The following is a 27899-nucleotide window of genomic DNA, read 5'->3' as shown; positions in this document are numbered from 1 at the left end:
GCGACCGTAGCGGTCACGCGGTTCCAGATTGTAGCGCCTAGAACCGCTCGTCCACTTCGTGTCATCAGCAAGTGAGAGACAATATATCCTTTCACCATTGGCTTTTATTCTTTCTTTTCATTTGTGATAATAGTTTCCTCGGTGGAAGTAGGGGACAGCCTCGTCTGACACCTTTTCTAATCTTGGCCTCTTCCTAAGCGTTTATTTTGCGCTCTGGTTATTACAGAGTTGACAGGAACGACAGCAGAATGATTTATGAAGTCCTAATGTTTTCACTGTTTTACGATGTAGCTCCCAGTTCACGTTGTCAAAAGGTTAATTTAAGTCAATGGAGGTTAGGCAGAATCTTGTGCATGCTATTGGGGAGAAGGGTGGATGTAAGCAAAAGGCCAAAATTGCTCTTCTTCTTCTTCCTCTGTCCAAATTGGTTTTCCCCAATATACTTATTAATATAGTTAGAAACAAAATAAAAGGAAAATGAAATTACTATTCTGGAGGCATTTATAACACTGGCAGTGTTCTATGATGTTGATGCAGTCAACTACTGTTCGCACAATGCAGAACTGTTACCACACCTAAATTGGGAAGTCTTCTGGCAAGATTCCTCTTTCGTAGCATTCATTTATTACTCTTAACAATTGATCTTTCATGTCGTTACTTAACATTCCTGCAGAATTGCTAAAAAAATTATCGGCACCAGTTGCTTTTCCTTCGTAGAGACTTCAAACGTGATGTTCAAATTCATGCCTCATGACTGGAGGACCCTGCACTTCTCTTTCACACTCATTGGTGTCTTCAATTAGATTACTTTCATTCTTGAAGTGCTTATTATCGTACAGTTCTTTTATGTGTTCTTTCCGACGAGCACATATGTCACATTTGTCTATCAGTACTACTCCCTCTTTATTAATTACTACTAATTGAAGACACTGTTACAAAAAGGGATGAGGACAAAGATGAGAAGAGAGATATGACGCTGTAAGAATAATTTGATACAGCACTGAAATACCTAAGTCGAAATAAGGCCCCTGCAGTAGATAACATTCCGTCAGAACTCTGATAGTTTCGACATTGCTGGCTTTTCCAAGGCTATTTCATCTGGTGTGCAAGATATGACATGGCTGACATTCCTTCAGACTTCAAGAATAATGTAATAATTCCAAATCCGAAGCAAGCAGGACCGGACAGGTGTGAATATTACCAAACTATCAGTTTAAGAAGTCATGGCTGCAAATTACTGACATGAATTCCTTGCAGGAGAATGGAGAAACTGGTAGATTGTCACACGTGTTCCTAGATTTCTTCGGAATCCAAATTGATCTTCCCTGGGATCGACTTCTATCTTCCAGGATAAGTCGTAGGGCCAGTATTAAGGAAAGGCAAACCTACGTTTATTGCATTTGTAGACTTAGAGAAAGCTTTTGACGGTTTTGACTGGAATAATCTCTTTGAAATTCTGAAGGTAGTAGGGATAAAATACAGGGAGCGGAAGGCTGTATAGAACCTATACAGAAACTAAACGGCAGTTGTAAGAGTTGTAAGGGGCACGAAGAGGAAGCACTGAATGAGTAGGGATTCGGGGAGCGTTGAGACTGTTTTCCTTTTTTCTGATCTTGTATCTCTTCGGCTCTCTTTGTGGTCCATGTCTCCTTTCTTCCCTGCATTTGGTTGGGGTGTGAGTCATTATTTTGCTGTCATCTAATTATTTTCCTCATAGAGCTTATTGCTTTCCTGAATTAGGTTTAATATTTTGTCATCCAAGGTTTTCTGGGTTCTAGTTTCCTTTTCCTAAAACCTCGTTTGCTGACTCTGTTATCCCCATTTCGATATTATTCCACTGAAATGGCTTTGGAAAAATGAGCCACTCAGATGACTGATGGTTGTGATAAGACATCTTTACTGCTTCTTATATCATTCATTCCTACTACACTCCATTTCTTTTTGACAGATATCTTGGCTAAATGCAATTTTAGATTTAAAAGAACCAACACAAGTTTGTGGTCTCTATGTCTGAACCTGAGGAGCCGTAGCTTGATTTTATCTGATTTATATACCTTGATTTACAAGAATACATGTATAATATAATTGAAACTGTGTTTTTCTGGTGCCTCCGATACGTACCTACTTCTATATTTCAGGTAATAACCATATCGTTGTGATTGCAGCAATCTACCGTTTTATCACCTGTCATTTCTTCCCTCAAAGATAAAATTTTCTACTGTCTTATTGTCTGTGTGGGATCCCACAACAACATTCACCCATTATTACAAAATATTCTTTTTGTGTAGGCAGTCATAGTTCTACAGTATTTTCGTATATAGTCTCCACTTCTTCCAAACCATAACAGAAACAGAGCACGAGCACCTACCGTTTGGTCATCTTTGTTTCACATTCGCAAGTGTTTGCTTGTGTTCCACCGGTTGTCGGTCTTTCAGCGGACCATTACGGGAAGATCACATCTCCACTTTGGCGCTAGCAGCACAGGAAGTATTCATTTGTTGATTTGCGATTCAACTGTAGTTATTGACATGAGGTTATGGGTGACGGAGTGGTCTGATGCGAATGTCACGGTTCTCACAGCAGAATGTATAGCTTTCATAGCTGGGTTTAAGCTAGAAAATAAAATTTTTATTTATGCATTTTTGGGAAATGATTTTAATTTGTGCTAAATGTGAAAAAATTTGTGCTAAGTTTTGCTAGTGGAGAATTTTATAAATTGTACAAGTAATGAGGGTTTTAAAATTGAAATATATGTGTATTAAATCGAAGATAAAAGTAATCAGGTAAAAGAAATTTTATTATTTTTAAATTAACTTTTACACTTACTGATCCACACATTTCATACATGTCATAATGTAAAATAATCAAGTCAATAGTGACAGTTTACTGTAATGTAATCATATCACATTAGGCTACATAGATTTTTATTCATACTCCACACGCTAAATGCTTTTTCAAAATCAAGGTCATTTGAAGATGTCCCTCCAGTATTAACCATCACTAGTTTACTAATTCTTTCCACAGGAAGACAAATTTTAATATGTTTTTATACTGTTCAGGCAACTAAACACTCGCCCACAGTGACAAGGATTTAATTATATAATACGCTAGGAGTATTTCCTTGCACACATAAGAGGGAACTTTTCACTCATCTTATTCACATGAATGAAATCTACCATTTCTTTAACAGTAGATGCAATGGAATGAATGTCAAACATTGCCCATTCCAGTTACACATATTTAAAGAAGGTGTTTAACTTATAAATCTGGTAGAATTAATTAGTGCATATATTTTTGTGATTTGCTTATTGCCATACTCATCAACATTTATGTAGTTTTTAGATAGTATATGAAACACTATAAGTACACGAGCTATAAATTAATAGATAACTTGCTTATAAATTTGAGTGAGACACTAGAGTATTTAAATAAGATAAACAAGATTCATTGCAACATAGACGGTTTGTTTCCACGAAACGCGAACTCACCTTCATTAAAAAAACAACGATAACTTGTGCCAGGTCGCAATTTTACTTTTCAGAGGCGCGTGAACTCGCTCATACAGAGGCCTGAGGACATTAAACACAATTTGCGCCTCACCCAATTAGAGCCAACGAATAGCAATAGTTTTAACAAATTTTTTCCTTGGCTCATTAGGTATTTATTGCATATCTCTTAATGGTTTCGAAATCTTTGGTGGCTGTTCAAAGCAGCTATAAATTCTGATTAGAATATCTGGAGACTTTACAGGTTCCAAACAGTATTAAGTGTCTGACTGACTGCTAGAGGTGATCCACATACTACATAGATAATATATGGGGAAGCGATTTGGGGTGGCAAGTCCTTTTAAAATCAAACTCCTGCGATAATAGATCGGTAGCAATTGAGGAGTATTTGCTCTTAATATCATGTCTAACCAAAATTCCTTCACCACATGGCTATATAAGTTTCGCTCTACATCCTGTTAGCGGACACAGCGTTAAGTAGTGTGTTTACAAGTTCACCTTCTGCACTGCTTTTGCACATATAATTAGAAGAGTCTACCGACATTACCCAAACACAAAGTCTGTCATTATTGAATACCATCTGCCTGACTTAATTTTCGATTTTTTCAGGGGCATCTAACTTAGATTTTTTAAATATAGACAGCAACGCAAATGATGATTACAAAGTCAGTTTTAAACTGGTAAGTTCTACTGTTTGGCGGAATCATCAGAGAAGCAGTAGTATTAATTACCATTCGCAACAAACAGCTCTTCTTTTTCGTGTTCTCGCACAAACTACATATAGATAATTGAATTTCCCCAGCTTACAGCACTATGCGCCAGTTATATAACACTTTCAGATTTCCACTAATTATTTGGTTCGCCCATTTTAATATCAGGTTTTGTTTCTCTTGTATGTCCATTTTTAGTTTCACTGGGACTAGGATAAATTTGTTTTAAGGAAGAAAAAGGAACGAAGTCCATCACTTCTTAAAATTTCAAATGCGCGCACACACACCGTATTTCTGTACAAGAATAACTAAACCATGCAAACCTGAACAGCAGGCACATCGTTTGAGTGACATACAGCCTGTTGCCCCCCGGAATGTTGTTTTTTTGCCTATATTGTTTTATGGCAGATTGTTGTTGAATTGCCGCCTTCCCTCCCCTCTGTGACTGATTGTGAGGGCTTGTTTCCGTTGTTATAGGCGGGTCTGTGATCCCCCTTTCCCAGTGCCGTCTTTCGCAAGGCTCTCTCCCCTCGGAGAGTAAGTGAAAGGTGAGATAAGAAAAAATGGTTTGTTTTTGCGGCAGAATTCGGAAAAACGCGACAGCATTCTATTTTGAAGTACGTCATAGTCGTTTTTGTCGATTTTGCTACTCCAGGTCAGAGAATGTGACATAAATCCTGTTTCATAGATGCTTGCGAGATCCACAGCAAAAATGCTGTACCAAAAGGAAGTGGGTCTTACTGAAAGAAGCATTTAAAGGTCCGAGAGGGGACTTGAAAAAGATGAAAAATTTCATTAAATACATGAATCACACTGAAACAAAGCAAATAATCACAAGACTTTCAACGATCTGTAATTTCATGGTAATTTATTAAAATGTAAATGCGCAAATAACATGTGTGGCTACATATACCTGCTCATTGTCATTGCTTACATTCATTGTAGCAGTACTCGCGTGATTGATATATCACTGTTACTTTAGAACTTCATAAATATCGTTTTCTCTCAGTCACGCTATTTGCCTTCTAATTAACTATATCGCAGACTTTATCAAGCAGCTTATGTGACGGGTTGTATGCATATTCATATTTCATTTATTGACGTTATTTTCTTTACGTGTACTTCAATAAAAACCTTTGACGTGTGAAACGACATATGCGTGGCTCTTCCAGATTATCTCTGGTAATTAGCACCTGAAGACATTTACTTTGAAATCTTTTCTCATTTGAATAGCTGCTATATCTGAGTGAAAGCAGACGAGCAAAGTAAATCTACGAATTTCTCCCCCCCCCCCCCCTCCCCCGTTTGTACTGAGAAATTAGAGAAAAGAGGAAAGTTCGAGCTGTACTTCACCGTTAACCGTGCCGCACACTTGCGGAAAGGTTCAGACACCTAAGCCTGCATTTTTCATTTCCGACATAAGATTAGTTTGTACGGTGAACGCGTCGATTTTTAACGAAGCAAGATAAATTGCCTGAATATCAAAGTTTTGCACCGTGGCTAACTGTTGTTGCTTAGGGGGAGAGCTGAAACAACAGGACGCTTTTGTTGTTGTTGTTGTTGTTGTTGTTGTTAGTTACCTTCCGTACTCCCCAGTGGCCACGCTTGTTCACAGATACAAATGAATGTTTATGAACACCGGCGAACACTGCGAACGCTCGGTCGCTTCCATTCTCTCCGTTGTACAGGGATCTTTAGAGCTAGCTCGGCGTGTCAGAAAGAGATTTGGGCGGCGGGCGGCAGGAATAGTTGTCATCGCGCTGGAAACGGAACGTGACGTCTACGCTCTCTTAGCTAATAGCTCTTTGGCGTCCTTGCAGCGCTGTGATCCTGCAAACTGGGAAACAACCCGGCAAGGTTGGCCGGCTTCCTGACTTGCTCGTCTGTAGCGGTATTTCCCTGTGCTGTCAGTGCCCGCTAGAGGCCTCTGGCTTCGGTCCGCAGTACAGGCCGATCGTCACGTCCTGCAGTGCACGATGGCCCACCGCCGAGGACAGTTGTGGGCTCTCTCGCTGCTGCTCGCTGTCTGTAAGTACCGCTACCTGTTCGGACATACAAACTTCTATTCATGATTTAAGGACTTTGCGATAGTTGTCACTATGGAACAACGTTCTGTCGTGTGTCAGCGTCGTGGTGTAATGATCGCCGTTGCATGGGATATTCATCAGGCGAAGATTACACACCTAGCATAGAGCATAGGTGTCAGTAAGGTTGGGGTTGGTGGGTGTTTGCGCCGGATAGGGAGATTTGGGGGGGGGGGGGGGGGGGGGGGGGCGCAGGCCACTACTGGTGTGGGCTGCTAGTTTGGCGCTGTTCTGCAGTCTAGGTGAATGGGGACCTCAGCAGTGCCAAAATAATTCACTTGAGCCTAGACCACTAAACCCTCGTAACATTCACGCCTGTGGTAGGGTTGGAGGTCGACTACAACAACCAGCCGTCGTTTCGACGTGATTGATATCTTTTTCATTAAACACTCGAATATTGTGGATTAAATCATATGAGGATGTTATTTTTAACGTTGTTTCAGCCGAACGTTATACCAAATGAATATATATGTACATACATATTTTGTAGCTTTACTTGTTACAGTGTTTGCTACAGGTCCCGTAATAAGGGAACTTGAGTGTTAATGTCAATAACATAAATGTAATTTCAAACGTCACTGTAGGACATCATGCAGAGGATTTGTAGACGGTATGCTGTTTCATATTTTTGTGTATAAGCTTATTTCGGTTTTATTGCCTTTACCAATCGCATTTATTTTTTCCATAATATATAATTTATAAAGGTTTTTTTTGTTTACATTGGGTGTTGTTCTTCCGTTCTGACGTTGTAAGCGGACATGTTAGCTTTGTGTTAACTGTTGCTGTTGTCCGTACATGGTCGATGCAATATAGGAGTTTTTCAGGTGTACGGATGAAAATAATAAAGCCGAAATAAGCTTACATACAAAATATCAAGCTGCATACTGTCTATTAATTCTCTGCATAAATGATTTGTATTGAGTATACTGTTGGAGTAATGTTATTTAAGTAATTTACATGAAAAATCCTAAATGTAGGTAGTTCGATGCACAATAAGTCACACGTACATATCAACTTCATTCAGTTCTTTGGCACCTCATGTGTGTCAGTGTTGACGTAAGTGATTCGTCAAGTTTGCAATTTTTTGATCTTGCATCGTGTTAACGAAATTTCTGCGAACGTTCATGATACCCACAACGTTACGCAACAGTAGCAGAATTACTGTAAATTTAGAATCTATTGAACTTCTCAGAGTACACTTCCCTCTGTTTCCGTAGTTCAGCGATTCGTTTGAGTGGCATACGTTTAAATGGTGCTGTCGTGTTATTCTTAAAAGCCTATCGCAACAGTTCGTCAGTAAAGTCTGCCAACGGGTGCAGTTCGTCAGATCCAATAACTAGTTCGTACTAACAATAGGCCTTCTACTGTTCAGCTCTCCCCAGTTCGTTGACGCTGCCTGTTACAGCATATGCCGTTATCTAAACGTGTAGAACCAGTTAGTAAACAGACTTGCCTTGAAATGGAAACAGTAGTCTCCGCTACGAAAATGGGCCGTTTCTTACGAGCAATGCACTCTTCGGCGAGTATGCCATCCACCATACAGGCCGCGGCTTTGCCTTTCTGTCCACTGTAATTCGGCATCATCTTTCGGATTGTGGGAGACCACTGGCATCTTCCTTTTATATTCTTCAACGAAAATACCGTGTCCGTGACGTACTTAAAGGACGCGAAACGAACCTGTTAAGAGATAAACGCCTCCTCGACGATCATAATAAAAAACAGTAGGATACCAAAATTGTTTCAGATAGCAAAATTTCTCAGAGTGCGAAATTTGTGGTGTATGAAAAAAACCCTAAATCTTGTAAGCGTAGTACGTCACCAGCACTCAGGTATTGGAAATAATATATTTTGGTGTCACATGGCCCAAAACGACTTCAGAGTTTCAGGACAATAACTCAGCTCTACATGTATGCACTGCAAACCACATTGTGTGCGACCGAGGGTGCATTTTATGGTCTGTTACAGTAAGTTTCTGTTCACGGATACATTTTAGACACCGTGTAACATTGCAAAGTGTTGTTCCAATTTCGCCTTCACTTGTTGGGGTGCGATATGCGGAGGCCTGAAGGGTACAATTTTTGTCGACTCCGTGGTGACCTCTTGAAATTTTTGAAGTAGGTTCTAGTGAGATACTAAGAATCCCTCTGTGCCAACGGAGATATTCAAGCATTTCTACATCGGTCGGACTACAGTATTACACACACACACACACACACACACACAATTTGATTCGGACTCCATATTTATTATTCCAGTGATGAATGTGTAAACATTGATACCGGCATCCTAACCAACCGTCATGGGGCCGCAATCTTACGTCATGCGTTGTCTGGGAGAATGTTTTGTCGTCGACAGAAAGGTGGTGTCCCATATCTGATCTGGCGCACGGCTTCATCGTTTAATACATGAAAAATTGAGAATAGGTTAACTTCATATTTTTGTACAGGCTGGCTGAATTGACCCTCTCCGGAGAGGGACACAGGAATTATTCACCACCATATAATATGCCACAAATTCTCAATACAACCAGCCATGTTTTGTTGCTTACGTTGTTTTCGTTCAACGGCTATTGCGCGATGTTGTTGTTGTCTTCAGTCCTGAGACTGGTTTGATGCAGCTCTCCATGCTACTCTATCCTGTGCAAGCTTCTTGATCTCCCACTACTTACTGCAACCTACACCCTTCTGAATCTTAGTGTATTCATCTCTTGGTCTCCTTCTACGATTTTTACCCTCCACGTTGCCCTCCAATACTAAATTGGTGATCCCTTGATGCCTCAGAACATGTCCTACCAACCGAACCCTTCTTCTCGTCAAGTTGTGCCACAAACTTCTCTTCTTCCCAATCCTATTCAATACTTCCTCATTACTGAAGATAAGGTGGATAGATCACGTAACTATTCTTCTGTAGCACCACATTTCGAAAGCTTCTATTCTCTTCTTGTCCAAAAGATTTATCGTCCATGTTTCACTTCCATACATGGCTACACTCCATACAAATACTTTCAGAAACAACTTTCTGACACTTAAATCTATACTCAATGTTAACAGATCGCTCTTCTTCAGAAGCGCTTTCCTTGCCATTGCCAGTCTACATTTTATATCCTCTCTACTTCGACGATCATCACTTATTTTACTTCCTAAATAGCAAAACTCCTTTACTACTTCAAATCGGATGATGCTGAGGAATTAGATTAGGAAATGGGACACTTAATTTGACTGCATTCCATTATCCTCGTTTTGCTTTTGTTGATGTTCATCTTATATCCTCCTATCAAGACACTGTCCATTACGTTCAACTGCTCTTCCAAGTCTCTGACAGAATTACAATGTCATCGGCGAACCTCAAAGTTTTTACTTCTTCTCCATGAATTTCAATACCTACTCCAAATTTTTCTTTTGTTTCCTTTACTGCTTGCTCAATATACAGATTGAGACAGGGTTGTAGCCTCTCCCCGATGTTATTCATTCATTTCCCAACCACTGCTTTCCTTTCATGCCCCTCGACTCTTATGACTGCCATCTGGTTTCTGTACAAATTGTAAATAGCCTTTCGCACCCCTGCATTTTACCCCTGCCACCTTTAGAATTTAAAAGAGTATTCCAGTCAACATTGTCGAAAGCTTTCTCTAAGTCTACAAATGCTAGAGACGTAGGTTTGCCTTTTCGTAATCTTTCTTTATTGCGCGATAACTTTAGTATTTTTCTTAATTACGTTCTCCCGCGAAAGCGACCCAATATCTGAATTCAAGTACTTTTACTCCTTTGTTCATCTGTTGTAAAATCTAAAAACACATCTCGCGTAAATACAGACGACAAAAAACTTTTTAAAATAAAAATTCCGTAAATAACGAAACAGCCAGTCCTGTTCAGGCAGAAAGATTTGACGTTATTTGATCGTTACAAAGAAAAGATGCAAATCAATGACACAAGAGTGTGACAGGTACGGGCTTCTAAACATCGTTTTTTTCTGTGAGATATGATATGCCTCTCGCGAATGTATTAAACTATTTGAAAGACATTTCCCTATTATGAGTTCCATGCAGTATGCAGAATAATTAATGACCGGTTGAAAAACATCCTGTCACAATTTCGTTATTAATAGAGTGAAAGAGAAGCAATTTTAATTTCTTAATGCTGATCGAATTTTCCGACTTCTTGTAAGACGCACGTCCCTGATAACCCTCATTTCTACTGCAGACAACCTTCAAAAATGGTTCAAATGGCTCTGAGCACTATGGGACTTAACAGCTGAGGTCATCAGTCCCCTAGGACTTAGAACTACGTAAACCTAACTAACCTAAGGACATCACACACATGCGTGCCCGAGGCAGGATTCGAACCTGCGACCGTAGCTGTCACGCGGTTCCAAACTGTAGCGCTTAGACAACCTTCTGGGTGGCGTAACCACAACTAACAGTATTCATCTTCGGTATTAATAATCGCTTGAGCTGTATTATGACATATTCCTATACCACTACCAGTTTATGGCGTTAAACTCAAATCTTAAGGTGATACAGGATTAAAACATTAGAGCGGAAAAGCTCGGAATGTTTTTTCCCAACATTCGTTGTGTGTCAAATACAACACACAGCTAAAAGACGAAAGTATGTCATGCGTCCACTGTATTGGGATCTGGCAGCCGCCTTTTAGCGGTGTGTTGCATTTGACAGACAACGAATGTTAGAGCGGAAAAGCTCGAATGTGTTTTTCCCCGTTTTATTCATGTCACCTGAAGATGTGGCTTTAACGCCACGAATTCGGTAGCTGTACAGTAATAAAAGCCGAAGATACAGCTGAAGCGATTATTAATACCACCCAAGACTCATACCAAGTCGACAGAATTGTCACTTCATCCCTCAGTGCTTGCTACTGAACAGTAGATATGACACTCAACCTCAAATGCCTTGCAGGCAATGTCTTCCCGAAAAACTGCAGTCTTCCCGTATTCTTCCACACTTCCAGTTTATCGATCTACGTAAATCTTACTGAAAGCTTCCTTATAGACATCCCACAGTGCATCCGCAATCCACTTACAGATCCGGTACGAACTATTTTTCTTTAACAGGCTTCCAGTGGTATTTAATCGAAAACTTGTGGAAAGACTAGATGCATTTAATTCATCGGATAACACAGAACTACGACTCTATCATGTGTGCAGGTTTCAAATGAACGCTTTTTTTAAAACGTTCGTTGCCTTTGAGAAGGTTCCTTTTTTCTTTTTTCAAGTGGGTCGTTCACCTGAAATTCAGCTTTAAAGTTAACATTTCCCGAAGTTAGTATGAAATCGGACGGTGGATATGTGTGGACAAAACATGGAATAAATGTCGCAGACACGTCTACCAAAGTCACGACCTAAACTACAGAAATTTAAGCAAAGCGAATCTTAAATGTCCAATTTTTTTACTCATTACTTTATACTGACGAAAGAGGTGGCGCCGTGGTTAGCACACCGGACGCGCAAACTGGGGACAGCGTTTCAAATCCACGTCCGGCCATAGGGATTCTGGTTTCGTGTCAGATTTAGCCGCTCGAGGCAAATGCTGGGATGGTACCTATGTTAAGGATGAGGAACGAAATTGGCCGTGTGATTTCAAAGTCCGAGCTTGTGCTTCGTTCAAAAATGGCTCTGAGCACTATGGGATTTACCTGCTGAGGTCATCAGTCCCCTAGAACTTAGTTAGGATTGAGCAGTTCTAACCTAAGGACATCACACACATCCGTGCCCGAGGCAGGATTCGAACCTGCGACCGTAGCGGCTGCGCGGTTCCAGACTGTAGCGCCTAGAACCGCTCGGCCACTACGGCCGTTGTGCTCCGTCTTTAATGACTTCGACATCGGCGGGTATTTAAATCCTCATCTTCCTTCCTTCCTTCATCTTTTAATGTGTTTCTGTATAGGAAGGACTTGGAAAATCCGTAGAAAATTTTATAAAAAGTCATTAGCTTTATCTTACAGAAGAAAGGTGTTCTTCCCCACTGTGCTGCACTGTTCTCAGGTCATTAGTACGGATGTTCACACAGATAGCTCACGGGTGCCGGCACGTTAGCTCAGCGTGTTCGGTCAGAGGGTTATCTGCCCTCTGTAGTAAAAGACTTGAGCCAACGGCTCAACACTGGATTTGAACGGATGTCATGGGACATCCGCACCGAACAAATCCAACGAACAAAAATGAGAACAATTAAAAAAGGTGGCCAGTATGACGGATTGCCGTCGTACGGGCCCAGGTTCGATTCCCGGCTGCGTCGGGGAGTTTCTGCGCTCAGGGACTGGGTGTTGTGCTGTCTTCGTCATCATTTCATCCCGAACCGGCGCGCAGGTCGCCCAATGTGGTGTCGAATGTAGTAAGACCTGCACCAAGGCGGCCGGACCTGCCCTGTAAGGGACCTCCCGACCAATGACGACAAACGCTCATTTCCATTAGTACAGATCACAACAGCGGCAAGATTACGAACAGATTCACCTACTTATGATACCAGTTGCACGAAAGTTTCAAACTGAACTGTTTTTGTTAATTCTGTGTATGATGAAAGATTAGTAAAATTCCCAGCCGGTCAGGCGATCTTGTAATAAGTCTGCGATTTCCCTTATTTTTGGATCTGAACATAATTTCCTTCGAACAACCAAACGTATTGCGTTAACATAATCTATTGAACACTCTCCTTAGTTTAATACTACCACAGTCTCAAGCTGTTGTATAGCGAATGCAAAGGTGTCTTTTTTCCGTTATAGAGCTGAGCTTGTGAAGTGAACAGACGTGTATTTTACTTTTTAACGCTTATCATGTTTGCAGGGACGCTAGTTATGGGACGAAAATATGTATCAGACATTCTGGCCGTATGTGAAGTATGCTAGGCGCAAGACACAATGTCTTCTTTGCGCTATAGCAATGGAAATACTATCGACGACAGTGCTGCGAAAGCAGAGTTACTAAATAAAACCTTTGTCTTCTTCGGTGAAGTAATTTCTAAAGTAACTATTCCAGAATTCTAAACAAGAACAGCTGCTGACATGAATAATTAAGTGATGTAAGTTGCCTCACTACTCAAAGGATATGTACTTCTGAATGAAAGTAAGTCTTCTGGTCCAGACTGTATACCAATTAGTTCCCTTTCAGAGTATGTTAAGTATGGAGCTATTGCATCATCAATCATATACAACCGTTCGCTCAATGAAAGAGTCGTATCCAAAGACTGGAAAGTTGCACAGGTCACACCAACAGTCAACAATGGTAGTAGAAGTAATCCACTAAATTACAAGCCCATATCATTAACGTCGATATGCAACAGGACTTTGGAACATACAATGTGTTTGAAATCAATGGCTGTGTGTCAATATACCGTTCTTTTCGATGTAATTAATAACAAATTGATTTCGTATTTCTAAATTTCCAAAAGGCTGCCTGTAGTGAAATTGGGTGCTTGTGAAATATCGTCTCATGTATGTGACTGACAGGTAACAGTTCGTAGAAACTGACGGGAAAGTCATCGAGTAAAACAGAAGGGATTTCTAGCGTTCCCCAAGGTAGTGTCATATGCCCTCTGTCTCCTAAATCCTTTATGTGTAAAAGGAACAGCAATTTTAGCAGCCGTCTTAGGTTGTTTGCAGAGGGCGTTGTCGTTTATGGTCCAGTAAACTTACCTTTTCTAAATCGTTTTTCAATTTGTTCTGATTTTCTGATATCTGCATGGTGCGAAAATTGGCAGTTGATCGTAAATAATGAAAAGTGAGAGGCCATCCACATGAGTGCTAAAACGAACCCGTTAAACTTCGGTTACACGTTAAATCAGTGAGACTCGACGAAATACCTAGGAATTGCAGTTACGAACAACTTAAATTATTCTGGAGAAGAAAAACCAAGGACTGCGTTTTATTGACAGGACACTCAGAAAATGTAATAGATTCACTAAGGAGGCTACGTACACTACGCTTGTCTGTCCTCTTCTGGAGTACTGCTGCGCGGTCTGGGATCCTTACCAGAAAGAATTAATAGAGTATATCGAGAAAGTTCGAAGAACAGCACGTTATGTACTGTCACAAAATGGGGAGAGTGTGGAATAAAAGAGAGGGTTCATCAAACCACCTTCACAATAATTGTCAGGAACAAAAGTACAATTTGTATACCATATCCATGGATATTCTACAAACTCATGAATGTAGTTACGAATAATAGATACATAAAATGTCACTGACTACCCGATCTTGATTCCTATTTCTAGGTATCAAAACTCATTTGATATAAATGTCCATCATGACTAATTGCGTTAACTTGGATTTCATGGTTGGAACGTCTAGATCATTTGAGTAGTGTTAATGCCAGTTAATAAAAGCGTTTTCTCGTGTTTAGACTGGCTGTCAATAAATCGGTTAGTTCTGATTTAAAACTGTACAGAATTTTAAACTCCACGTGTCCGCGGCATTTGGGTGTATCCAAGCAGTGTTAAACTGTAGGCCTATGCAAGTGATAACTGCAGCCTGCGTACATTGTTCGCTTGGCAGATAAAGATGACAGGTTAACTGGGAGCACAACAGTATTTTTATTTTTATGTTAACTTGAAGAATTAGTCACAGAAATAACAGATTAAGAGACCTTTCACAAACTCAGCGAGCACAAGTCTGATGTCATGTGGCAACCAAAACTATACTAAAATTTAAAATTGACACAGAAGTATTTTTTTTATAAAGCCACGCATTGAAGTTTTGGTTCATTTCACAGCCTTTAGCAGAATTAGTATAAATTTTGACGTTTCTACCACCTGCCATTTAAAATACACTCCTGGAAATGGAAAAAAGAACACATTGACACCGGTGTGTCAGACACACCATACTTGCTCCGGACACTGCGAGAGGGCTGTACAAGCAATGATCACACGCACGGCACAGCGGACACACCAGGAACCGCGGTGTTGGCCGTCGAATGGCGCTAGCTGCGCAGCATTTGTGCACCGCCGCCGTCAGTGTCAGCCAGTTTGCCGTGGCATACGGAGCTCCATCGCAGTCTTTAACACTGGTAGCATGCCGCGACAGCGTGGACGTGAACCGTATGTGCAGTTGACGGACTTTGAGCGAGGGCGTATAGTGGGCATGCGGGAGGCCGGGTGGACGTACCACCGAATTGCTCAACACGTGGGGCGTGAGGTCTCCACAGTACATCTATGTTGTCGCCAGTGGTCGGCGGAAGGTGCACGTGTCCGTCGACCTGGGACCGGACCGCAGCGACGCACGGATGCACGCCAAGACCGTAGGATCCTACGCAGTGCCGTAGGGAACCGCACCGCCACTTCCCAGCAAATTAGGGACACTGTTTCTCCTGGGGTATCGGCGAGAACCATTGGCAACCGTCTCCATGAAGCTGGGCTACGGTCCCGCACACCGTTAGGCTCCCTTCCGCTCACTCCCCAACATCGTGCAGCCCGCCTCCAGTGGTGTCGCGACAGGCGTGAATGGAGGGACGAATGGAGACGTGTCGTCTTCAGCGATGAGAGTCGCTTCTGCCTTGGTGCCAATGATGGTCGTATGCGTGTTTGGTGCCGTGCAGGTGAGCGCCACAATCAGGACTGCATACGACCGAGGCACACAGGGCCAACACCCGGCATCATGGTGTGGGGAGCGATCTCCTACAATGGCCGTACACCTCTGGTGATCGTCGAGGGGACACTGAATAGTGCACGGTACATCCAAACTGTCATCGAACGCATCGTTCTACCATTCCTAGACCGGCAAGGGAACTTGCTGTTCCAACAGGACAATGCACGTCCGCATGTATCCCGTGCCACCCAACGTGCTCTAGAAGGTGTAAGTCAAGTAACCTGGCCTGCAAGATCTCCGGATCTGTCCCCCATTGAGCATGTTTGGGACTGGATGAAGCGTCGTCTCACGCGGTCTGCACGTCCAGCACGAACGCTGGTCCAACTGAGGCGCCAGGTGGAAATGGCATGGCAAGCCGTTCCACAGGACTACATCCAGCATCTCTACGATCGTCTCCATGGGAGAATAGCAGCCTGCATTGCTGCGGAAGGTGGATATACACTGTACTAGTGCCGACATTGTGCATGCTCTGCTGCCTGTGTCTATGTGCCTGTGGTTCTGTCAGTGTGATCATGTGATGTATCTGACCCCAGGAATGTGTCAATAAAGTTTCCCCTTCCTGGGATAATGAATTCACGGTGTTCTTATTTCAATTTCCATTAGTGTATTTCAGGCAGCAGCTCAGACTGTTTATTCATCTACATGACTACCCTCCAATTCACACTTAAGTGCTTGGTAGAGGGTTCATGGAACCAGTTTCGGACTCTTTTTCTGTCGTTCTGTCCTTGTGTAACACGTGGGAAAATGAACACCTAAATCTCTGACCAACGTAACAAAAAATCTGGTTCGCACAGTTTATGTAGGTGGGTGTCAACAATATGTTACCGCTCTCTCAGGACAATGTTGGTGGTTGAAATTTCGTGAGAATACCTCTCTGCAACCAAATGAAACCTTCGTTTTAATGATCATACGCCAGTTGGTGTGGCAATGTAGTTGACACTTCGAAGACGGGTACCTGGTTTTTGTGTTATCGCGAACTTAATCGATATCCTCCGTCAGTCATATGTTGTTAGTATCGCACAGATACTCGGAAAAAAGGTGAACCTGTGTAGTTTAGGCATTCGCATTCCAATTAGATCTGCTGTATTTTTTAAATGTTCAGTCGATAAAACGCAGTCTGTGATTCCTAGTTAAGTTAGAACCGTTACAGCTGGGGAAAGTTGAACTACAATTACGCGCAACTTATTTTGTTGAATCGACAACCCTTACACTTGTATGATTTATTGCGTAACCGAAATTTAGAATTTTTCTAGTACTCATGTGATATGCCTCACAATTTGTATTGTTTAGGGTCGACTGCCACTTTTCACACAATACAGGTATACTGTATGAATCATTTTACAATTTATATTGATCTTCTGATGACTTTACTGGGCGGTAAACTAATGCATCATCCGCAAACAGTGTAGCAAGAGCTGCTCAGTTGCCTCCCAGGTTGTTTATATACACTACTCAAACCGGAAACCTGGCCCACTAATTGAACTATAAACCGAATGCGACATTATCGCCCTCAGGATGCTACAAACTCACTCTTTCTTGGACTAAACTTGTCAGTTTCTTACGTTCTATTTCGTGTGCAAGAACGTCGGCCGATTTGACAGAAGAAAACAAACTGATTAGAATTTAACCAATCCGATATCCCGAACGTACAGGCTTCGGGCGACAGCCGGTGATAGTGTGACCGCGCACGTAGTGGCGTACTACTTTCAAAAGATCGGCCGTCTCCGACAGATGTCGTTCGTCGTTGAAATCCACCGATATCTGAGGCACTGTAGTTGCTTACAAGGCTAAGGCTGCGATCAAAGGCAATAACGCAGTTTGCACTGATAATCAAATGATAAAAATGAGCCATACAGTTCTAGTGAAGAGTTAAATAAATGAAGAGAAAAAATTTTTCACGAAAATTCCTTCTAATTATGCATTTATAATCTGTGTTCAGATTAAATAGCACCTCTCGTGGTACGTAAAAGAAATTGACCTCTGCGGGTCCGGGGGTTATAACAGGCCGGAGGTATTCCTGACTAGTCGCCTCTTACGACAAAGCCTCTGGCCTTCATGCGACACTACCCTGTCGGGTTTGACCTCCATCTTTATAAATTTTCCCGAAGAGCCAATTGGGGAAGAAGGCCTAACATGATGCATTGTCAGTCATACATTGAGCGGGACTGCAATGCGATGATGAGAAATTGGGTTAAAGATCTCATTCTCCATCTCCTGGGCGAGGACACCTTGCTGGATGCGTTTCCCACCATGCACTTTAAAGTGTCGCTTTCTGCGCCGACGATGACCATGGACTTCTTTGCACCTCACATCCAGCACAGTAGCCAGTCAATGTGGTGGGACCGCCATGTACCCTGACAACACAGGGAACACTCTGCTGATACCTGCACTGTTTACTCCCCACGTATGCCAAGGAGTAGATGCCCACCACCCTGAGGCATCAGGACTCCCGGCAATGGCCATCCTGCCAGGGAGTCATTGCTGATGCTGGGTGGCGACCGTGCGGAGGGCCCCTGGTCGGAGTGAGTGGCATCAGGGCAGATGACAAGCTATGAAACGTAGTACGTCATCTCTTGGTGGTAGTCCACCACCAGCAGTCTCTAAGTGGGCAAAGTCTAACTTCAGTGGTAAGAAATATGACACCAAACCGTTCCCCTCCTGGTCACACCATGGGAGGAACGTCAGGCTAAGGATGGCAGTGAAGCTTATTCGCCCTGGAACCTCGTATGTACGATAGTTGCTGGGGAATCTCTCTCTCATATGTATATATATATACCCCCCCATCAGTCTGACTAGTTTGATGCGGCCCGCCACGAATTCTTTTCCTGTGCCAACCTCTTCATCTCAGAGTAGCACTTTAGAGGAAGACGGAGATTGGAATACGTTGAATTGTTGACGTAAGTTTACAGTTCCCTCTAGCACCATGGAAGTCATTCCCTCATGTCTTAGCAGATGTCCTGTCATCCTGTCCCTTCTCCTTATCAGTGTTTTCCACGTATTCCTTTCCTCTCCGATTCTGCGTAGAACCTCCTCATTCCTTACCTTATCAGTCCACCTAATTTTCATCATTCGTCTATAGCACCACATCTCAAATGCTTCGATTCTCTTCTGTTCCGGTAGTCCCACAGTCCATGTTTCACTACCATACAGTGCTGTACTCCAGACATACATCCTCAGAAATTTCTTCCTCAAATTAAGGCCGGTATTTGATATTAGTTGACTTCTCTTGGCCAGAAATGCCTTTTTTGCCACAGCGAGTCTGCTTTTGATGTCCTCCTTGCTCCGTCCGTCATTGGTTATTTTACTGCCTAGGTAGCAGAATTCCTTAACTTCATTGACTTCGTGGCCATCAATCCTGATGTTAAGTTTCTAGCTGTTCTCATTTCTACTACTCCTCATTACCTTCGTCTTTCTCCGATTTACTCTCAAACCATACTGTGTACTCATTAGACTGTTCATTCCGTTCAGCCAATCATTTAATTCTTCTTCACTTTCACTCAGGATAGCAATGTCAACAGCTAATCGTATCATTGATATCCTTTCACCTTGTATTTTAATTCCACTCCTGAACCTTTCTTTTATTTCCATCATTGCTTCCTCGATGTACAGATTGAAGAGTAGGGGGCGAAAGGCTACAGCCTTGTCTTACACCCTTCTTAATACGAGCACTTCGTTCTTGATCGTCCACTCTTATTATTCCCTCTTGGTTGTTGTACATATTGTATATGACCCGTCTCTCCCTATAGCTTACCCTTACTTTTTTCAGAATCTTGAACAGCTTGCACCATTTTTATATTGTCGAACGCTTTTTCCGCGTCGACAAATCCTATGAACATGTCATTTTTCCTTTAGCCTTGCTTCCATTATTAGCCGTAATGTCAGAATTGCCTCTCTCGTGCCTTTACTTTTCCTAAAGCCAAACTGATCGTCACCTAGCGCATTCTTAATTTTCTTTTCCATTCTTCTGTATGTTATTCTTGTAAGCAGCTTCGATGCATGAGCTGTTAAGCTGATTGTGCGATAATTCTCGCACTTGTCAGCTCTTGCCGTCTTCAGAATTGTGTGGATGATGCTTTTCCGATGGTATGTCGCCAGACTCATATTCTACACACCAACGTGAATAGTCGTTTTGTTGCCATTTCCCCTAATGATTTTAGAAATTCTGATGGAATGTTATTTATCCCTTCTGCCTTATTTGACCGTAACTCCTCCAAAGCTCTTTTAAATTCCGATTCTAATACTGGATCCCCTATCTCTTCTGAATCGACTCTTGTTTCTTCTTCTATCACATCAGACAAATCTCCACCCTCATAGAGGCTTTCAATGTATTCTTTCCACCTATCTGCTCTCTCCTCTGCATTTAACAGTGGAATTCCCGTTGCACTCTTAATGTTACCACCGTTGATTTTAATGTCACCAAAGGTTGTTTTGACTTTCCTGTATGCTGAGTCTGTCTTTCCGACAATCATATCTTTTTCGGTGTCTTCATATTTTTCCTGCAACTATTTCGTCTTAGCTTCCCTGCACTTCCTATTTATTTCATTCCTCAGCGACTTGCATTTCTGTATTCCTGATTTTCCCGGAACATGTTTGTACTTCCTCCTTTCATCAATCAACTGAAGTATTTCTTCTGTTACCCATGGTTTCTTCGCAGCTACCTTCTTTGTACCTATTTTTTCCTTCCCAACTTCTGTGATGGCCCTTTTTGGAGATGTCCATACCTCTTCAACTGTACTGCCTACTGCGCTATTCCTTATTGCTGTATCTATAGCGTTAGAGAACTTCAAACATATCTCGTCATTCCATAGAACTTTCGTATCCCACTTCTTAGTGTATTGATTTCTCCTGACTAATGTCTTGAACTTCAGCCTACTCTTCATCACTACTATATTGTGATCTGAGTCTATATCTGCTGCTGGATACGCCTTACAATCCAGTATCTGATTTCGGAATCTCTGTCTGACCTTGATGTAATCTAATTGAAATCTTCCCGTATCTCCCGGCCTTTTCCAAGTATACCACCTCCTCCTCCTCTTGTGATTCTTGAACAGGGTAATCGCTATTACTAGCTGAAACTTGTTACAGAACTCAATTAGTCTTTCTCCTCTTTCATTCCTTGTCCCAAGCCCATATTCTCCTGTAACCTTTTCTTCTACTCCTTCCCCTACAACTGCATTCCAGTCGCCCATGACTATTAGATTTTCGTCCCCCTTTACATACTGCATTACCCTTTCAATATCCTCATACACTTTCTCTATCTGTTCATCTTCAGGTATACATGCCGACGTCGCAAGCTGAACTATCGTTGTCGGTGTTGGTCTGCTGTCGATTCTGATTAGAACAACCCGGTCACTGAACTGTTCACAGTAACACACCCTCTGCCCTACCTTCCTATTTATAACGAATCATATACCTGTTGTACCATTTTCTGCTGCTGTTGATATTACCCGATACTGATCTGACCCGAAATCCTTGTCTTCCTTCCACTTCACTGACCCCTACTATATCTAGATTGAGCCTTTGCATTTCCCATTTCAGATTCCCACGTTCAAGCTTCTGATATTCCATGCCCTGACTCGTAGATCATTATCCTTTCGTTGATTATTCAATCTTTTTCTCACGTCCTCTAAATGCTCAACAAAAAACTGAGGCTTCATGGCACAAGTTCAGGGAGGTGGAGAGCTTGTCCAAACCGAGATCTGTGTCAGTCTTGATCAACACAGCATCCTCTGACCAGTCACGGTTTCACTCGCTTGTGACAAGCTGGGGGATGTTTCTGTAACCATCATGCCCCATAAGAGCTTATATATCGTCCAGGGTATTATATTTCACATGGACCTTCTTTTGCAGTCCGACGACGAGCTGCGCACCAATTTAGAGCAGCAGGGTGTTCATTTCGTCTGGCGCGTCCAGCACTTCCGTCGAGGTCCGAGGGATAATCAGGTTGTCACTGGTGCCTTCATCTCGGGCAATATGTCACCCTCGAAGGCCGAGAAGGTCAAGGTAATGGTCTACCATCAAGCCATATATCCCTCCCCCGATGCCGTGCTTTAAGTGCTGGCAGTTGGTCATATGTCTTCCTGCTGTACTTACAGCGTCACATGTCGATATTGTGGACCTTCATCACATCCCAGTACTCCATGTGCCCCGCCTCCCATCTGTGTCAACTGCAGAGAGCATCATTCACCTTGCTCGGCAGATTGCAGGATTTTACAGAAAGTGTAGGTCAGTTGGTCCAGGGTCTTATATTCCATGATTTTCCTCCCTGAGGCTAAGAGGAAATTTGAGTGCCTACATTCTGCGGCTATGACCACCTCATATTCTGCCGCTACAAGAACAGTTGTCGCCCCATCAGTTCCTCTAATTCCTGTCGCCTTTCAGAAACAGAGGTCTACACCTACCCCCTTGGTGCATTTCCCTCTCCGTCACTACCGCACCACCTACTTTGGAGCAACACCACCCCCCCCCCCCCCAACCATCAGGGATATCAGTCCCCACTTCTGAGCCGGAGAAGCATAAGTCTTCTGCGGCTCCTCTCGCTAGGAAGGTGTCCCTTGGGTCACCCCCTTCCCAGGTTTCTACTAGTGTGAAAGATGACACTTGACAGTGGCTGAAGACCCCAGAAGCAGCTGGTTGTAGGGCTTCACGCTCATCCTCAGTCTGGGGACTGAATCAGTGGATTCCTCCCAGTCAGCGAAACCCAAGAAGCAGCGAGAGAAATAAAAAAGATCCCCAAGACCAAGAGAATTGCAGTGGCACCACCACCACCACCACCACCACCACCACCACCACCACCACCACCACCACCACCACCACCACCACCACCACCACTACCTACAAGCTCTGCGTCTGTGGATGAGGTGAAAATTGAAGATCCAGCGAGATCTAGGTCCTCGTGGACGCCAGACACAATGGATATAGACTGCTCAGGCAAAAGGTCAGTGGGAGCAGGTGACTCTGAGCCGTAAACTGCCTCATTGAATGTTCCATACCTTCCCAGTCCCACGATGTCATCTTCCAGTGGAATTGCGGCGGTTTTTTCCACCACCTATGGCAACTGTTAAGCTTTACACCTGTTTTCTGCATTGCCCTCCAGAACACCTATTTCCTGGCAATGCAGACCCCTGCCCTCCACAGCTATAAGGGATACTACTGGAACTGTAGCGACTATAATCGAGGGTCAGGTGGAGATTAGCCGGCCGTTGTGGCGAGCGGTTCTAGATGCTTCAGTCCAGAACCGCGCTACTGCTACATTCACAGGTTCGAATCCTGCCTCGGGCATGGATGTGTGTGATGTCCTTAGGTTAGTTAGATTTAAGTAATTCTAAGTCCAGGGGACTGAGGACCTCAGATGTTGTCCCATAGTGCTCAGAGCCATTTGAATCAGGTGGAGTTTGCGTTTATGTCCTAAACTCGGTCTGTAGTGAAACTGCGCCCCTTCAAACCCCTCTTGAAGCTGTGGCTGTTAGAATAAGGACGACGTAGGAAATAACTGTCTGCAACGTATGTCTTCCTCCAGATGGTGCAGTACCCCTGAATGTATTAGCTGAACTGACTGATCAGCTCCCTGAACCTTTCCTATTTTTGGGAGATTTTAATGCCCATAACCCCTTGTGCGGTAGCACCTTCCTTACTGGCCATAGTAGATACGTCTAAATTTTACTGTCACAGTTTGAAATGTGTGGAGGCCCCAGTATTTAAGAGGCACAGGTCAGTGTGACTCATGGTAATTACTCAGCCACTGATTTATCAATTTGCAGCCCAGAACTTCTCTCATCTATCCACTGGAGAGCACATGACGACCTGTGTGTTAGTGACCATTTCCCCATCATTTGCCACTGCCCCGGCATCAGGCCCATGGATGCCTGCCCAGATGGGCTTTAAACTAGGCGGACTAGGAAACTTTCACCGCTGCTGTTACTGTTGAATCTCCCCCACATGGTAACATCGATGCGATGGTTGAGCAGGTGACAACTACAATCGTTTATGTGGTAGTAAACACGAACCCACACTCTTTAAGGTGTCCCTGGCGAAAGGTAGTCCTTCAGTGGTCGCCGGAACTCGCTGATGCAATTAAGGAGCTTGGGCGAGCTCTACAGTGCCATAAGCGGCGCCCTTCCCTAGAGCACCTCATAGACTTTTAAGGCTTATCAAACGACAGGAGTAGTTTTGGGAGAGAGATGTCTCGACTATTGGGTGCCATACGCCACCTTCCCAAGTCTGGTACCCAAAAACACGTTTGATCTTTGCATCACTGGATAACACACCATTTATGTTAACAACAGGAACACTTGTTGGGGTCTGGGCAAACACGATTGCTGAGCACCATGCTCGAGCCTCTGTGCATCGGAGAATTACCCCCCCCCCCCCCTCCTCCTCCTCCCACTCTCCCTTCCAGCCGTCATTTGAAAGTCCTCTCGTTTACTACACGCCATAGTGAATCCTATAATGCCCCATTTACAGAGTGGAAGCTCCTCAGTGCCCTTTCACATTGCCCCTACACAGCTCAGAATCCACAGTCAGATGATTAAACACCTCATCATCTTCAACCGGATCTGATGTGATAGTGTCTTTCCATAGCAATTGCGGGAGAGCACCATGATTCCAGTGCTCAAACCTGATAAAAACCCGCTTGATGTGGATAGCTATCGACCCATCTGCCTCATCAACGTTCTTTGTAAGCTGCTGGAACATATACACTCCTGGAAATGGAAAAAAGAACACATTGACACCGGTGTGTCAGACCCACCATACTTGCTCCGGCCACTGCCAGAGGGCTGTACAAGCAATGATCACACGCACGGCACAGCGGACACACCAGGAACCGCGGTGTTGGCCGTCGAATGGCGCTAGCTGCGCAGCATTTGTGCACCGCCGCCGTCAGTGTCAGCCAGTTTGCCGTGGCATACGGAGCTCCATCGCAGTCTTTAACACTGGTAGCATGCCGCGACAGCGTGGACGTGAACCGTATGTGCAGTTGACGGACTTTGAGCGAGGGCGTATAGTGGGCATGCGGGAGGCCAGGTGGACGTACCGCCGAATTGCTCAACACGTGGGCGTGAGGTCTCCACAGTACATCGATGTTGTCGCCAGTGGTCGGCGGAAGGTGAACGTGCCCGTCGACCTGCGACCGGACCGCAGCGACGCACGGATGCACGCCAAGACCGTAGGATCCTACGCAGTGCCGTAGGAGACCCCACCGCCACTTCCCAGCAAATTAGGGACACTGTTGCTCCTGGGGTATCGGCGAGGACCATTCGCAACCGTCTCCATGAAGCTGGGCTACGGTCCCGCACACCGTTAGGCCGTCTTCCGCTCACGCCCCAACATCGTGCAGCCCGCCTCCAGTGGTGTCGCGACAGGCGTGAATGGAGGGACGAATGGAGACGTGTCGTCTTCAGCGATGAGAGTCGCTTCTGCCTTGGTGCCAATGATGGTCGTATGCGTGTTTGGCGCCGTGCAGATGAGCGCCACAATCAGGACTGCATACGACCGAGGCACACAGGGCCAACACCCAGCATCATGGTGTGGGGAGCGATCTCCTACACTGGCCGTACACCTCTGGTGATCGTCGACGGGACACCGAATAGCGCACGGTACATCCAAACCGTCATCGAACCCATCGTTCTACCATTCCTAGACCGGCAAGGGAACTTGCTGTTCCAACAGGACAATGCACGTCCGCATGTATCCCGTGCCACCCAACGTGCTCTAGAAGGTGTAAGTCAACTACCCTGGCCAGCAAGATCTCCGGATCTGTCCCCCATTGAGCATGTTTGGGACTGGATGAAGCGTCGTCTCACGCGGTCTGCACGTCCAGCACGAACGCTGGTCCAACTGAGGCGCCAGGTGGAAATGGCATGGCAAGCCGTTCCACAGGACTACATCCAGCATCTCTACGATCGTCTCCATGGGAGAATAGCAGCCTGCATTGCTGCGAAAGGTGGATATACACTGTACTAGTGCCGACATTGTGCATGCTCCGTTGCCTGTGTCTATGTGCCTGTGGTTCTGTCAGTGTGATCATGTGATGTATCTGACCCCAGGAATGTGTCAATAAAGTTTCCCCTTCCTGGGACAATGAATTCACGGTGTTCTTATTTCAATTTCCAGGAGTGTAGTATGTCAGCAGTTGGGTTGGGTCCTGGAGTCACGTGGCCTACTGGCTCCATGTAAAGGTGGCTTCCGCCGGTTTGCTGCACCACTGATATCTAGTGTCCCTCCACTCGGCGTCTGGAAAAGGCTGTTCGGGTGACAAACACCTGGTTGCCGTCTTTTTTTATTTACGAAAATAGTATGACACCACCAGGTGATATAATGTGGCAAGGATATGATAAGAGTGGGGCTCTGAGGTCCACTCCCAATTTTTATCCAAAATTTACTGTCGCTTCGTACTCTCAGTGACCAAGTAGGTGCCGCCCATAGTTCCCCACATATCCAGGAGAATGGGGTCCTGCAGGGCTTTGTATTGAGTGTGACTCTGACAGCTCTACAATTGGTGCTGGACCATTAATGGCCACTGAAAAGTCTCACCTTCTCTGTATGCAGACGACTTATGCATTTTGTACTGCTCCATCAGTACTGGTGTTGCTGAGCGGCGCCTACAGGAAGCCATCCACGAGGCACATTCCTGGGCTCTAGCCCACCGTTTCCATTTTTTGGCTGCAAAGTCGTGTGTTACACACTTCTGTCGGCGTCGTACCGTTAATCGAGAACCAGATCTTTACCTTAATGGCGATCCACTCACTGTAGTGGAGACATATCGATTCTTAGGACTGGTTTTTGATGCCCAATGGACTTGGCTTCCTCACCTTCGTCAGCTTGAGCGGAAGTTCTGGCAGCACCTCAATGCCCTTCACTGCCTGAGCAACGCCAGCTGGAGTGCATATCGCTCTACGCTGCTGCAGCTCTGCAGAGCCTTTGTTCAATCCCGCCTTCACTATGGGAGTCTGGTTTATGATTCGTTGGCGTCCTCAGCGTTGTGTTCGCTCGACCCAGTGCACCACTGTGGCGTTCGCCTAGCGGCACGAGAATTTAGGACGAGTACAGTGACCAGCTTTCTTCTGGAGGCCGGAGTTCCTCCATTGCAGGTCAGGCGAGGACAACTGCTGGCCAGTTTCGGATGTGCAGGAGAACTACGAACGTGCACATCCGAATCACCTTTTCCCACTCATGGCGGTTCATCTCCCACATCAGAGGAACTGCAATCGGAAACCCTGGCCTGGGCCAGTCCGATCCCTTCTTTCCGAACTGGAGTCCTTGCCTTTACCACCTATACTTGAGGTCCATTCACGCACACCTTCATGGTGTACACCTAGGTCGCGGCTTTGCCTGGACATTTCACATGGCCCTAAGGGCTCAGTTAATCCTGCGGCTCTCTGCTGCCATTCCCCTCTCGATTCTAGACATGTCATTGTAAAACACTTCATGGCCTTGGTACGACTCGATGGCTGATGCTCACGTTGGCTTCGCATATGCCCATGGAGGTCATACTGAACAACATTCCTTGCCCGATGGCTGCAGTGTTTTCACTGCCGAACTGTGCTCTAGAGCACATCCGTTCATGCCCTGGGGAGCTGTTTCTTATGTGTGCTGATTCCTTGAGCAGCCTGCAAGCTATCGACCAGTGCTACCCTCGTCATCTTTTGGTAACGACCCTCCAGGAGTCCATCTGATGTTTGTTTGGACCCCAGGTCATGTCGAAATCCCAGACACCACTGATCGACTGGACCGTTCCAGGGCATAAAGTTGCCGACAGACTGACCAAACAGGCTACACGGAAACCAGTTGCAGGAAAGTCCATTTCCGCAAGCGATCTGCGTTCAGTACTACGCCGGAAGGTTTTGCGGCTTTGGGAGGCGAAATGGCATAACTTTAGCACGCATCTCAAATTGCGAGCCATTAGACTACGAATATGTGGCAGTCCTCGAGGCGGGTCTCTCGCAGGGACTCTGAGTTGGGTCATCACGGCGCAGGAGGTAGCTGTGTGTCACCCCAGCATCGCCAATGCGG

At 44.4% G+C, this 27899-nt stretch overlaps 1 protein-coding gene across 1 annotated transcript in view; it reads left to right on the top strand.

Annotated features, from left to right (window-relative positions):
• Positions 1 to 6068: 6068 nt before the first annotated feature.
• The window catches only part of LOC126281581 (modular serine protease-like), a 192287-nt gene continuing 170456 nt past the window's right edge, over positions 6069 to 27899 (top strand). Inside the window, exon 1 of the mRNA XM_049980662.1 lies at positions 6069 to 6244. Coding sequence (XP_049836619.1) covers positions 6193 to 6244 — 52 coding nt within the window. The 5' untranslated portion in view covers positions 6069 to 6192. The remainder of the gene's footprint in view (positions 6245 to 27899) is intronic.

Source organism: Schistocerca gregaria, chromosome 7 (genome assembly GCF_023897955.1).
Source record: "Schistocerca gregaria isolate iqSchGreg1 chromosome 7, iqSchGreg1.2, whole genome shotgun sequence".
Lineage (NCBI taxonomy): Eukaryota > Metazoa > Arthropoda > Insecta > Orthoptera > Acrididae > Schistocerca > Schistocerca gregaria.
The sequence above is the reverse complement of the archived record's forward strand: the minus strand, read 5'-3'. Positions and strand labels throughout refer to the sequence as shown.